Below are 13292 nucleotides of genomic sequence, written 5' to 3'. Positions count from 1 at the left end.
GGGGATGGCCATGCCGCAATCCCTTCTCCATTCTCCTCTCGGGATCTTGGGCACGCACGCACACATGCCCGGCGTGAGTTTTAAGCTACCAGGTCCGGGACGTGAACCGCGGTCGACTATGTGGGAGTCCAGCGGCATAGCCATTACGCTAACTGCTAGTTCCCTCAAGATTGTACTTTATAAATCATCCCTAGGTTATTTATAATACCTAATCTAATGTAAGTGCTATGTAAATATTTATGTTTTTAATTTTTTTTTTTTTAGAGATATTTTTTGCTCTACTCTAGGGTGTCTGTGCTCACCAGAGAGACAGAACAAGGGAACGTGAGAAATCATCTCCCTGGGGAGATGGCCACTCTGTAATCCCATCTCCATTCTCCTCCCAGGATTTTGGGCATGCACGCATATGCGCCTGGTGTAAGTTTCAAGCTTCTGAGTCTGGGACTAGAACCTCAGTTGGCCAGTTGGTTCATGAGTCCAGCACCTTAATCACTATGCCACTTGCCCCAATTTAATTTTTTAAGTTTTCTATAGTGCACATCCATTTGCTGGAGAGGGAGAGACAAAAAGTGAGAAGTTGCTTCTGGGGTTGGGGGGTGGCCACATTTCAGTCCCTTCTTCATTCTCTCAGGATTTTGGATGAGCACACACGTGATCTCAGTGTACTTCTTTAATTTCTTTCTTTATGGCATGTGTGCACTCACTGGAGAGACAGACAAGAAGTGAGAAATCACCCTCCAGGGGCAATGGCCCAAACCATAATCCTTTCTCCTTTCGGGATCTTGGGCATGCACGCGCATGTGCCCAGTGTGAGTTTCAAGCCTCCAGGACAGGTACTCAAGCCGCAGTCGACCATGTGGGAGTCCAATGACATAACCTTTACACTATCTGCTGGTCCCTCTGGTATGCTTTTTTAAGCCATTGGGTCCGAAGCTCAAATTGTGCAGTCGGCCATGTGCAATCCAGGTGCCTTGACCACTGTGCCAACAGCTGGCCCTATGTTTTAGGGAATAATGATAGAAAAAAAGTCTGTATGTTCATGGACACGGTGCAGTCCCTTCTCCTCCATTCTCCTCTCAGGATTTTGTGCACGCATGCACATGTGCCTGGCATTAGTTTTAAGCCCCTGGTTCTAGGACTTGAATTGCAGTTGACTACATGGGAATTCAGTAATATAACCATTACGCCATCTGCTGGTTTCTTTTGTCACTTTCTTTCTTTCTTTTTTTTTTTTTTATTGAGCGAGAGAGACAGCGAGAAAGTTAGCTGCCAGGTGTGGGATACAAACCACAGTTGGCCATGTGGGAATCTAGTACCCTTAACTCTACCATGTCACCTGCTGGCCCCCCTTTTTTTGGACTTTCTAATAAGAATAATGCTGTTGTAAACATTTGCCTGTAAGTTTTTGTGTGGACATAAGTTTTCATTTCTTCAGGAGTGGAATTGCTAAGGTCAAACAGTAGTCTGTGTTAACTTTTTTTGACTAACTGCTAAATTTTTTCGTATAGCTTATCCATTTTTATGTTCCTACCAGCTATTAATTGCAGACATGATTTCTAGATATAGTCTCAACCTTTTCACTCTCATCATGAAATAAAGGGATTTTGTTCTCTTTACTGTTTTTATGCTAATTTGATTTGAACTGTTGACTTCCTTTATGGCTTTAAGATTATTAAATTGAAAGTTTTATTTAATTTTTAAATTTGTTTCCTTAGGTCTGTCATCTGACATGAAGCCTGTGGTAAGACATCTTTCTTTTTTAAATCTCTGCAGAGCCAGATCTTAACTCTGTAAAGTTAAGAGACTCTCCTCCTACTTCCCAGATCCAAGGAAACTCTAAGATTGTGAATTTTGTGACTGGTTTCAGTACAGTATGGTACATACTGAATTTTAAAAATTGAGATACTGAGAAGTCAGGAAATTGCTACATCTTCAAAGTTACTACAAATATCATTCCTCCTACTATTCCTCTGTTTAAAGATGAATATAGATTTTATGAGCTATAAGGACTCTCTCTTATTATACTAGAATTTTTTTTTTCTTACTGCCAGAGGGTGTGTGTGCTCACCAAAGAGAGACAGAGACAAAAAGGGAGAAGGCACCTCCTGATGGGTGTGGTCACGCCACAGTCTCTTTTCTTCCATCTTCATCCTGTCAGAATTTTCAGCACACACATCCAGTATGTTTTTCAAGCTACCGAGGACAGGATTTGAACTTGTCAGCCATGTGGGATCTAGCCCCCTTAACCACGTGGCTATGGAACTGGCCCTGATACTGGAGATGTAAGCTTTATCCAATGGCTTTAGATAATGTCTTGATTCTTTTTTTTTTTTTTTTTTTTTTTGGGGCAGAGGATATTTGTGCGGGAAAGAAGAGGAAGAACACACCTCTCAATGGTCATGCTGCAATCTCATTTCATCCATTTATTGATCCAGTCAGGATTTTGGACATACAACAGATGCATGCATGTGTTTCTAAAGCTTCTGGGATTTGAGCCCCATTTGGCCATGTGAAATCCAGTTTCCTTAGACACTAGTCCAGAGGGTTGGCCCAATGTTATTATTTATTTAGAGAGATTTTTACTATAGGGTGTATGGCTTGCTGGAGAGACAGAAAGACAGAAAGCGAGAAATCACCCCCCAGGGGGATTGCCACACCACAATCCCTTCTCTTCTCCTCTCAGGATTTTGGGCATGCATGCATACACACTTGGCATGAGTTTTAAGCCACCCCATCCAGGACATAAACCACAGTCGACTACATGGTAGTCCGGTGTCATAATTATTATGCCATCTGCTGGTCCCCAATGTTAATTCTTTTTTTTGTTTGTTTAAAGAATTATTTGGGGCCCAGCAGTTGGCATAATGGCTGTGTCGCTGGACTCCCACATAGTTGACCGTGGTTCAAGTCCTGGACCTGGTGGCTTAAGCTCACACCGGGTACATGTGCATGTGTGCCCAAGATCCTGAGAGGAGAATGGAGTAGAAGGAATTGCATCGTGGCTGTCCCCCCTGGGGGGAGATTTCTCGCTTTCTATCTCTCTGTCTCTCTCAGTCTTTCTGGCGAGCGCATGCGCCCTATAGCAAAAACCTCTAAAAAAAAAAAAAGAATTATTTAACTTTATTTATGTATTTTAACTTGACCAGAGAAGGACAGAGTGAGAGGGAAAGTGAGAAAGCAAGCCACCAGGTCCAGAACTCGAACCATGGTTGGCCATGTGGAAGTCTAGCACCCTTAACCACCATGCCACCTGCTGGTCCCTGGCAGGTGGCATGGTGGTTAATTATCACAAAAGAAGCTATGGAAGCAACTTATGAGTTCTATTTATAGATAATGCCTTTTTGTAATTTTAAACTTTTTTTAGAGATTTTTGCTATAAGCCGTGTACGTTCACTGAAGAGAGAAATGGACAGAGAGACAGAAAGCAAGAAATCACTCTCCCGTCCCCCAGGGGGAATCCCATGCCACAATTCCTTCTCCTTCATTCTCTTCTTGGGATTTTGGGCGCGCATGCGCACGCGCACACACACACACAGGTCTAGCATGAGGTTCAATCTGCCTCCAGATCTGACACTCGAACTGCGGTTGGCTGTGTGGTAGTCCAGTGATGGAACCACTATGTTTTCTGTTGGTTCTGCTTTTTTTAAATTTTAAAACATTTTTGCCAGAGGGTATATGTCCTCATTAGAATGAGAAAAAGTGAGAAAGCACTCACTGTGGGGAATGTTCATACCATAATCCCTTTTCCATTTCTTTCAGGATCGTGGGCACGCATGCACACATGCCCAGCATGGGTCTTTTAAAAAAATTTTTTTTAAGAATTATTTAGGACCAGCAGATGGTGTAATGGCTATGTCGCTGGACTCCCATGTAGTTGACCACAGTTCAAGTGCTGGACTGGGTGGCTTAAACTCATGCCAGGCACATGTGATTTCTCCATTCTCTTCATTCTTCACCCAGGATCCTGGGCATGCATGCACATGTGCCCAGTGTTATTTTCAATCCACTGCATCTGAAACTCAAACTGCAGTCTGTCACGTGGGAGTCAAGAAACCATTTATGCCATCAGTTGGTCCCCCCAGCCAGTCACCAATCCAGGACTTGTACTGCATAGTTGGCCATGTAGGAGCTAGCCAGTTTAACCACCACCCCACAGGCTGGCCTGATACTGCTGTTTTTTAAAACTACCTATTAAATGTAAAATCAGAGTAAAGAGTGGTAGTGTAAGAGTGGCTTTCTGGGCTATTGTTACCAGTCAGCATGTTAAGAAAATGGATACAAATGCTGTGGTGAAATACTTCTAGTTTTTTGAAATGCAGCTTTTGGGGTTACTGTTAAAGTTGAGGAGAGTTCAAAAAATTGATGGAAAATGGAATTAAAATATGAATTTAAAGGTGCTGGACTCCCACATGACCATTCATCGTTCAAGTCCCAGACATGGCAGCTTGCTTTCTTACTTTCCCCCTCTCTATCTCTCTCTCTCTGATCAAACTGGAAAATAATAAAGTTAAATAAAAATAATTATTTTAGGGGCCAACAGTTGGTGTAATGACTATGTCGCTAGACTCCCATGTAATTGACTGTGATTTGAGTCCTGGACCCAGTGGCTTAAACTCATGCCAGGCGCATGTGTGTGCATGCCCAAGCTCTTGAGAGAAGAGAGAACGGATTGCAGCATGGCCATCCCCCTATAGCAAAAACCTCTCAAAAAAAAATCTTTTAAATTAAAAAATAAAGGAACTTATCTAAAAAAGAAGATGGGGCAGGGGGAGCCCAGCATCTTGTAATATCCTGGCAGAAAGAGGGTCAAAAAAAAAAAAAAAGAATTTTTTTTGGCGCAAAAATTTTTGCAATCTATGCATTGTTTTTTCATAACATGCACTCCCCGTGAACTTTTTTTGAGAGATTTTTGCTATAGGGTGCATGTACTCTCCAGAGAGACAGAGAGATATCACTCCCGAGGGAGGATGGCCACACCACTATCCCTTCTCTAGTCACCTTTTGGGATTTTGGGCATGCACATGCATGCGGTTGGCATGAGTTTTAAGCCACTGGATCTGGGACTCAGACCACTGTCAACTACGTGAGAGTCCAGCGATGTAACCACTACACCATCTGCTGGTCCCCCCATGAACTTTTTAAAGACCCTGATCATTGAAAGTGAAGGTGAAATGTTATATTGTTGTTATTATTTTAGAGAGGGAAATTTTTGTTACAGGGTGTATGAGCTTGTTGGACAAACAGAGAGACAGAAAGTAAGAAATCATACCTCCCTGGGAGGGGGTCGCCACGCCACAATCCCTTCTCCCCCATTCTCCTCTCAGGATCTTGGGTATGTCCATGCGCCCAGTGTGAGTTTGAAGCTGCTGGGTTCAGGACAAGGACGCAGTTGGCCACGTGGGAGTCCAGTGATGTAACCATTACACCATCTGCTGGTCCAATGTTGTTATTATTAATAGCGAAAATATCCTAGACATCCTTATGATAACAAGCCTCACATACCAAGGCTCCTAAAAGAGCAGTGAAGAGAGTTGAGATGGGTAGCAGTGGTGGATTTGTCTTCTGAAGAAGGGAGCCCTGTACTGACTGTTCCTCTTTGGAAATAGAGTTAAGAACTACTTGCAGAAACTACGGATAGAAATGAATGACTTTGGACTATGAATGATAGACTTGTAGGTGATAATTTACACATTGTTTGCTTTTTTAAGCAGTGTTTGTCTTTGATCTTACAAGTCTTTAGGTTTTGTTTGTTTTTTTTTTTTTAAAGAATTATTTTATTTAACTTTATTTATTTATTTATTTATTTATTTTAATTTGACCAAAGAGAGAGAAAGTGAGAAAGCAAGCTGCCAGGTCCAGGACTTGAACTGCAGTCATCCATGTGGGAGTCCAGCGCCCTTAACCACCACACCACCTGCAGGCCCCATTTTTTTTTAAAGAATTATTTAGGGGGACCAGCAGTTAGCATAATGGCTATGTCCCTGGACTCCCATGTAGTCGACCGTGGTTCGAGTCCCAGACACAGCGGCTTAAACTCACACCGGCGCGTGTGCCCAAGATCCTGAGAGGAGAATGGAGGAGAAGGGATTGCTGCGTGGCCATCCCGCCTGGGGGGTGATTTCTCACTTTCTGTCTCTCTGTCTTTCTGGTGAGCGCACGTGCCCTATAGCAAAGAAAAAAAAAAAAACCTCTCCAAAAACGGGGAAAAAAAGAATTATTTAGAGACTAGCAGGTGGCGTGATGATTAAGGTGCTGGACACTCCCACATGGCTGACTGCAGTTGAGTCTTGGACCTGGTGGCTTGCTTTCTCATTTTCTCTCTCTCTCATCAAAATTAAAAAAGAAAATGAATGAATAAATGTAAATGATTATTTTTTAAAAATAATTATTTCATTTGACTTTATTTACTTATTTTAATTTGATCAGAGAGGGACAGAGTGAGAGAGAGAGGGAAAGTGAGAAACAAAGTACAAGCCACAGTTGGCCATGTGGGATTCCAGTGCCCTTAATCACCATGGTGCCTCCTGGCCCTCAAAAAAGGCCTTTTAATAATCAGTGGGATAGGGTATCTTTGATGTTATAGTCTTATTTGAACTGTAAGCTTTGGGCCATAGTTTCCTTTTTCTATTTTCTCTTTTGATTTTTTTTTTTAAACACATTATTTTTCCCCCCTTTGGTTTTGTAGGTTAACCTGGATAAGCTAAAGGAAAGAGCTCAGAGATTTGGTTTGAATGTCTCTTCAATCTCCAGAAAGGTAATGGAAGTCCTGTTTTTTGTTTGTTTGTTTGTTTGTTTGTTTGTTTTGCAACTTTAGAACAGCTCGGGGAGCTATATAGACTGGAAATGACCCTCCTGAGACTGTAACTAGCTACTCTGCACTTTATTTCACACAGTGCTCTGAATATCACCTCCTCTCACTGGCTATTGATTATCTTATGGGAATTGTTTTCACATGCTAATTTTTTTTCCCCACAAGTTCATAGCTTTACCTAGGCTACTAGGGCTTGGTCTTTATTTCTCTTGGTTTACATATTGAATGCAGTGATGTGAAAATTTGCTACATCTGTGTGTACTTCTGCAGTAGGAATAATGGAAATTAAATAACCAGGAGAAGATAGTTTTGTCTTTAGCTTAGAAATACGTAGAAACGAAAATTGGAGGTTCTGCGAAACAAAAAAAGAGGAAATTATTTTATTCTTTCTGTCTTTTTGCTAACACTATATATTAAGGATGGTTTTGTTGACTTCATGCTGTGTTCGGTGGTCAGTTCTTTAAAGGTGTAATTGCCTTGGGTGATATGCTTTGCACATTGTAGAAAATGATAGGATTCTATTGTTTGCTGGGAGCAGGTGGTCTTTTAATCTTTTTTTTTTTGAGAATGGGAACATGGTTTTTGGATTTTGTTGTTATTTTTTTTTTAATTTATTATGGAATGTGTGTGTGTGTATGTGTGTGAGAGAGAGAGAGATACACACCTTCCACAGGGTCTGTCATGCCCTGATTCCCTCCCTGTAGTCCTCCTGCCCATTAAATCTTGGGTACTTGCATGCGTGCCCGGTGTGATGCCATAGGTGAGAATACTTTCTGGTTAATGTGAAACAAAAATTGTGAGTTGAGAGGTAGGGAGAGTATGTGATTCATAAACCACATGAAACTTAATTGGGAAGAACTATTACAGATTATTTGTATTGTGCTAGATGACAAGGAAAAGGAAGCTTTATGTATCTGTTGCTCTGGTTCTCATCTGTCTTCTTTTGTATTTGAGGGTGAGACATCTGAGAACTCTAGCAGTAAATAACTTCACCCCATCTTCTAGGGATTTGTGTTTTTTTTTTTTTTTCTCTTTTTTTTTTGGAGAGATTTTCACTGTAGGGCGCGTGTGCTCGCCAGACAGACAGAGAGAGACATAGAGACAGAAAGCGAGAAATCACCCCCCAGGGGGGATGGTCACGCCGCAATCCCTTCTCCTCCATTCTCCTCTCGGGATCTTGGGCACGCACGCACATGCGCCCGGCGTGAGTTTTTTAAGCCACCGGGTCCAGGACACGAGCCGCGGTCAACTACGTGGGAATCCAGCGACATAGCCATTACGCTAACTGCTGGTTCCCCTAGGGATTTGTGTTTATAAAACTGAATGTTGTCTATTACTTCAGAGCTCACATGAGCACATGTTATAGAGGAATCTGTACATCACACTACACTGCTTATCTGAGTTATTTGTTTTTTTAAGTATGCTAAAGGGCACATGCACTCCTTGGATAGAGAGGTGGAGAGGGAAAATGAGAAATCATTCGGGGCGTGGGGGCATGGGGGTGGGAGAGAGATGGCCATGTTGCAGTCCATTCTTCTCTTGGGATTTTAGTCACACATGTACCTGTGTCCAGCGTGTTTTTCAAGCCATCAGGTCAGGATTTTGACCGCTTAGTTGGCCATGTTGGGATCCAGCTGCTTTAACCTTCATGTCACCTATTGGCCCACACCTGAATTATTTTTATAGTATTACTTTACAATATCAGACCTTTTTCTTTTCCTAGAATCTTTCTCCATATTTGCCTTGTTTTCATTTTTAGTCCATGAGAGGCTGCTGTAAAATTTAGAGATACATTTATTAACATTGTGACCTTGAGTGAATCACTAAACTTCTTTGATCCTCATCTATAAAGCTTAGAGTGATACTCTGGTTGTGAAAAATAAATAACTGTGGGACAGCAGATGGCGTAATGGTTATATTGCTAGACTCCCATGTAGTTGACCACAGTTCGAGTCCCGGATCCAGTGACTTAAAACTCACGCCTGGCACATCTGCATGTTTGCCCAGTATCCCAAAAGGAGAATAGAGGAGAAGGGGTGAAGGGATTGCAGCGTGACCATCCCCACTCGGGAGTGGTTTCTCACTTTCTATCTTTCTCTGTCTCTTTGATGAATGTACATGCCCTATAGCAAAAATCTCTCTTTAAAAAAAAAAAAAAAAAAGGACCAGCAGGTGGCGTGGTCATTAAGGTGCTGGACACTCCCACATGGCCAACCACGGTTCCAGTCCCGGACCTGGTGGCTTCCTTTAAACCTTTCTCTCTCTCTGTGTGTGTGTCTCTCTGGTCAAATTAAAAAAAAAAAAAAAGAATGAATAAAATTAAATAAATAATTTTTAAAAAAAGAGAAAAAGAATGGTATATTCGAAATTTCCTAACTTCAGTCCTCAATAAATGTTAGTTAGCTTCCTTTGGTAAACAGGCTTTGTGACCTTAATTATGTTGATTACCTTTTATTTAAAGAATTACTTATTTTATTATCACTCTTCTTCAGTCTGACCAGAGAGAGAAAGGGAGAGTGGGAAAGCAAACTATCTGGTTCAGTACTCAAACCACAGTTGGCCGTGTGGGAGTCCAACACCACCACTCCACCTGGTGGCGGTGAGTCAGTTAACTTTTGTGTTATAGTAGATCATTGGCAAGATTTCATTCCCTTTTTTACTTTTTTTCCCCCTTAGTTTTGTCAGAGGGTTCATGTGCTCACTGGAGATACAAGACAGAGTGAGGGAGGGAGAGTGGGAAAGCACCCCCTCGTCTCATAAGGAATGGTCATGTCACCATCCCTTCTCTATTTCCTCTTCCTTTTGGAATTTTCGGTGTGTATATATACACGCCCAGCATGTTTCTCAAGCTGCCAGGTCTGGGACTTGACCATGGGGTTTAACTGCCTAAGCCCACCACGCCATGGGCTGGCCCCTCGTTCTCCTTTTTTAATCACTGAAGGGTTGTTATTTGATCACTTTAACTGTCCAAATTCTATGAACTCTCTCCTTTAATAGCATTCATTATGTATATGTATAGACTATATGTGTGTGTGTGCATGCATACATACATGCTAGAGTAGTGCTTCTCATATTATCTGTGGCAAAATACTAGTTTTAAAATTATTCTGATTTATTATAGAGTGATCCTTTTATAGAATATAATTTAAATAACACGCAATGTTTAACCACTCTGGAAGTTTCTAAACACCTTCATTTTCTAGACTTAATGAACTGTTTACAAATTATTTTGGAGACCAGCACTAGTAAGCAGACCACATTTTGAGTAGCACTTTATTAGGATATATATGATTTCTTCCAGATACCGCTTTACTTGGAGATTTGTGACTTTGCGATGTCTTCTGTCAGAATAGATATATTGGGAACCAGCAGTTAGCGTAATGGCTATGTCGCTGGACTCCCACGTAGTCGACCGCGGTTCGTGTCCTGGACCCGGTGGCTTAAAACTCACGCCGGGCACGTGTGCGTGCGTGCCCAAGATCCTGAGAGGATAATGGAGGAGAAGGGACTGCAGCGTGACCATCCCCTCTGGGGGATGATTTCTTGCTTTCTGTCTCTATGTCTCTGTCTGGCGAGCGCACACGCTCTATAGGGTAAAAAACCTCTCCAAAAAAAAACCCCAAAAAGAATAGGTATATTTTATATTGATAATCTTGATTTTCAGAACCATCCTAATTTTGGCAGTTCTGATTTGCTCTATAAACCATTACAATGTCCCTGAAATGCTGCTCTTTTGCTGTGTAGACCAACACTACCTAATAGAATTCATTTTTTCCCCACAAGGGTGGTTGTTCTTGCCAAGAGAGACAGGGATGTGAGAATGAGGGAGAGAGGCAGTAGAAAAGCCCCCCCCCCTCCCATGAAGGATGGTCTCATTGTAATCCCTTCTCTTCCATCTCTCCCTTTTTTTTAAAAAAAAAAAAAAAAGATTTTTACTATAGGGCACATATCCTCATTAGAGAGACAGAGAGAAAGTGAGAAATTACTCCTCAGGGGATAGTTATGCCCCAATCCCTCTCCTCCATTCTCCTCTGGGAGTATGGGCATGCATGCACATGTGCCTGGTGTGAGTTCCAAGCTGCCAGGTCTGAGACTTGAACTGCAGTCGGCCATTTGACAGTCAAGTGCCTTAACCACCGTGCCACCTGCTGTCCCCACCTCTCCTTTCTTTCAGGACTTTCAGTGCACATATACCTGTATCCAGCATGATTTTTTGTTGTTGTTGTTGTGTTTTTGGAGAGATTTTTGCTATAGGGCGCGTACGCTTGCCAGACAGAGAGAGACATAGAGACAGAAAGCGAGAAATCACCCCCCAGAGGGGATGGTCATGCCGCAGTCCCTTCTCCTCCATTCTCCTCTCAGGATCTTGGGCACGCACGCACACGCGCCCGGCATGAGTTTTAAGCCACTGGGTCTGGGATGCGAACAGTGGTCAGCTACATGGGAGTCCAGTGACATAGCCATTACAGTAACTGCTGGTTCCTATCTAGCATGATTTTTAAGCTGCCAAATTCAGGACTGCTCAGTTGGCCTTGTGGGATCTTGCTGCTTAAACAACCAGGCCACAGGCTGGCCCTAGAATTTGCTTTAAACAATTACAGTGTGTAATAGCTACTGTATTGGTTAGCCTGAGTCTGGCTTACAGCTCCCATGTAGCTTTCACACTTTGGAGTGGCATAGAAATCCTTTATGAGATCACATATTTGGACGGCTGTAGCTGAGAATGTTTTTAATACTTATAGAAAATAAAAGCAGTTTCAGCATGAATCTTTCAAAAGAGAGACGTTACAAGAAAGGGAATAAGAAATAGGAAAAGAAAAGATTCTTTTTTCAAGTAACTCTTTACAACTTAGTATTCTAGACCCAGATTCTAAAATTGCAACTGGCTACAGTCTCTGGTGTTGTCCAGTTCACTGTGCTTAATTGTTCTTTCTCACTGGAAATGAGTTGCTGCTTAGTATTTGGTTAGCTGACGTTAGTGACGTGATTAAGTTTGTATTTATGGAACAACTGGATCAGACCACTTCTGTCAACTTCATTCTGGGGTTCTGGGTTCCAGTGTAGCCTCCTGTGTAATTTGGTCACTTGTTTTTAAGTCTTATATTTCTCTAGGCACATATTTCTGTTATCTCCATTGCTTAGATTTTGTGTTTGCTTGATCCAACTTAAGGCTGTGCTCGCTTGCTGATTTATCTTCAGGGGACTTGGCTATAGATCAGTGTATGATAAAAGAAAAGTATGTGAGAGCAAATGAGCCATGGATCGAATAGTGTGTATGACTTTGTTTTGTTAAACTGTCAGTCTGTTCATCTCCTCTTCAAACTTTACTTTATGGCCGGAGCCTATTACACATTTGAGAAAACTAAATCTCTGCCAGTTTTCCAAGGCTGACTTTAGCATGCCTGCTCCCGTATTCCAGTTTTCAGCTCCATCACAATACTATGCACATTAGACACTAAACAGAAACTTAAGGAATCTAGCTTCCCACACCCCGTCCGTCCTAAATCATCTTCCCCCTTTATCCCTGCCCAAGAAAAGTCTGTTCATTCATGTTTCTAGCCCAAGTCTCAGTGAATAGAATCCTGTTGGTTTAGGATAATGGGAAGTGACAGAGCAAAGAATGGCACTAGCATTTATAGACATTTTTTTACACAAGAGGCTGTAAATTGTCCCCTCCAACACTTTGGACTTTTTGAGGATAGAATGGCATGCCTTTTCTCATATAAGCCTCATGATGACTATGGACTAAGAAGCATCCCACCCCCTAAACAACAACGACAAAAACCAGATAAATAACATCTGTCTGATTGATTCTGCGTGATCACCAGCTAGTCTTGTGCTTGACCAGTTGTTTTCATCTCTGTCAGTTTTACATGGTTCTCAAGATTAGTGTGTAGGTTAGTCTTTTTGGTGAAGGACAGGAGTACGCCTGGCACATAGGAGACTAATTTTGAAAGGATAGAAAGGTGGACAGAGGACGTAAAGGTGGGAAGCTAGCTCAGTTCCATACATGATCGTCAAAGACCATTAATTTTGGTAGCATCTAAATCTGGTCTCAAAATTATAACATTTATATGTATTTTTTTCTGATGTCAGAGGATGTGTCGCACAGGTTATTTTGCAAGCTGCTGAGGACTGGGACTTGAACTCTGGTTAGCCATGTGGAATTTGGCTTTTTCTGTATAGTGTTTAACCCAGGGCTACAGGATCGGCCCAGTGTTGTAATTTTAACTGATGTAATTAATTTTAGTTGCATTGTTCTATTTTTTCAAACATGGACATACTTAGGGAGGCTAACTTAATACAGGAAGTCCATCTAGATGGATATATTTTTTTCATTTTTATTTATTTTTAATTTAAATTTTTATTTTAAATGTTCTGCTCTAGGGAGTGTGCACTTGCCAGAGAGAGAGAAAGAAAAAGTGAGAAATAACCCTTTGGGGGGATAGCTATGCTAATATCCCTTCTCCACTCTAGGGAT

At 41.7% G+C, this 13292-nt stretch overlaps 1 protein-coding gene across 3 annotated transcripts in view; it reads left to right on the top strand.

The window, feature by feature from the left end:
• The window catches only part of SARNP (SAP domain containing ribonucleoprotein), a 90117-nt gene that overhangs the window by 38145 nt on the left and 38680 nt on the right, over positions 1-13292 (top strand). For 2 of the 3 annotated variants that reach the window (XR_337030.3, XM_006165566.2), the window contains exon 9: positions 6686-6754. Coding sequence is in view for 2 of the 3 variants with exons in the window: in XM_006165566.2 (XP_006165628.1) it covers positions 6686-6754 (69 nt within the window). In the remaining variant the exon portion in view is untranslated. Of the gene's footprint in view, positions 1-1715; positions 1742-6685; positions 6755-13292 lie in introns of all 3 variants that reach the window. The other variant, XM_006165567.3, reaches the window with a different exon arrangement.

This window comes from Tupaia chinensis, unplaced genomic scaffold (genome assembly GCF_000334495.1).
Source record: "Tupaia chinensis unplaced genomic scaffold, TupChi_1.0 Scaffold143970_1, whole genome shotgun sequence".
Classification (NCBI taxonomy): domain Eukaryota; kingdom Metazoa; phylum Chordata; class Mammalia; order Scandentia; family Tupaiidae; genus Tupaia; species Tupaia belangeri.
Note: the sequence above shows the minus strand (reverse complement) of the source record. Positions and strands in the feature narration are given on the sequence as shown.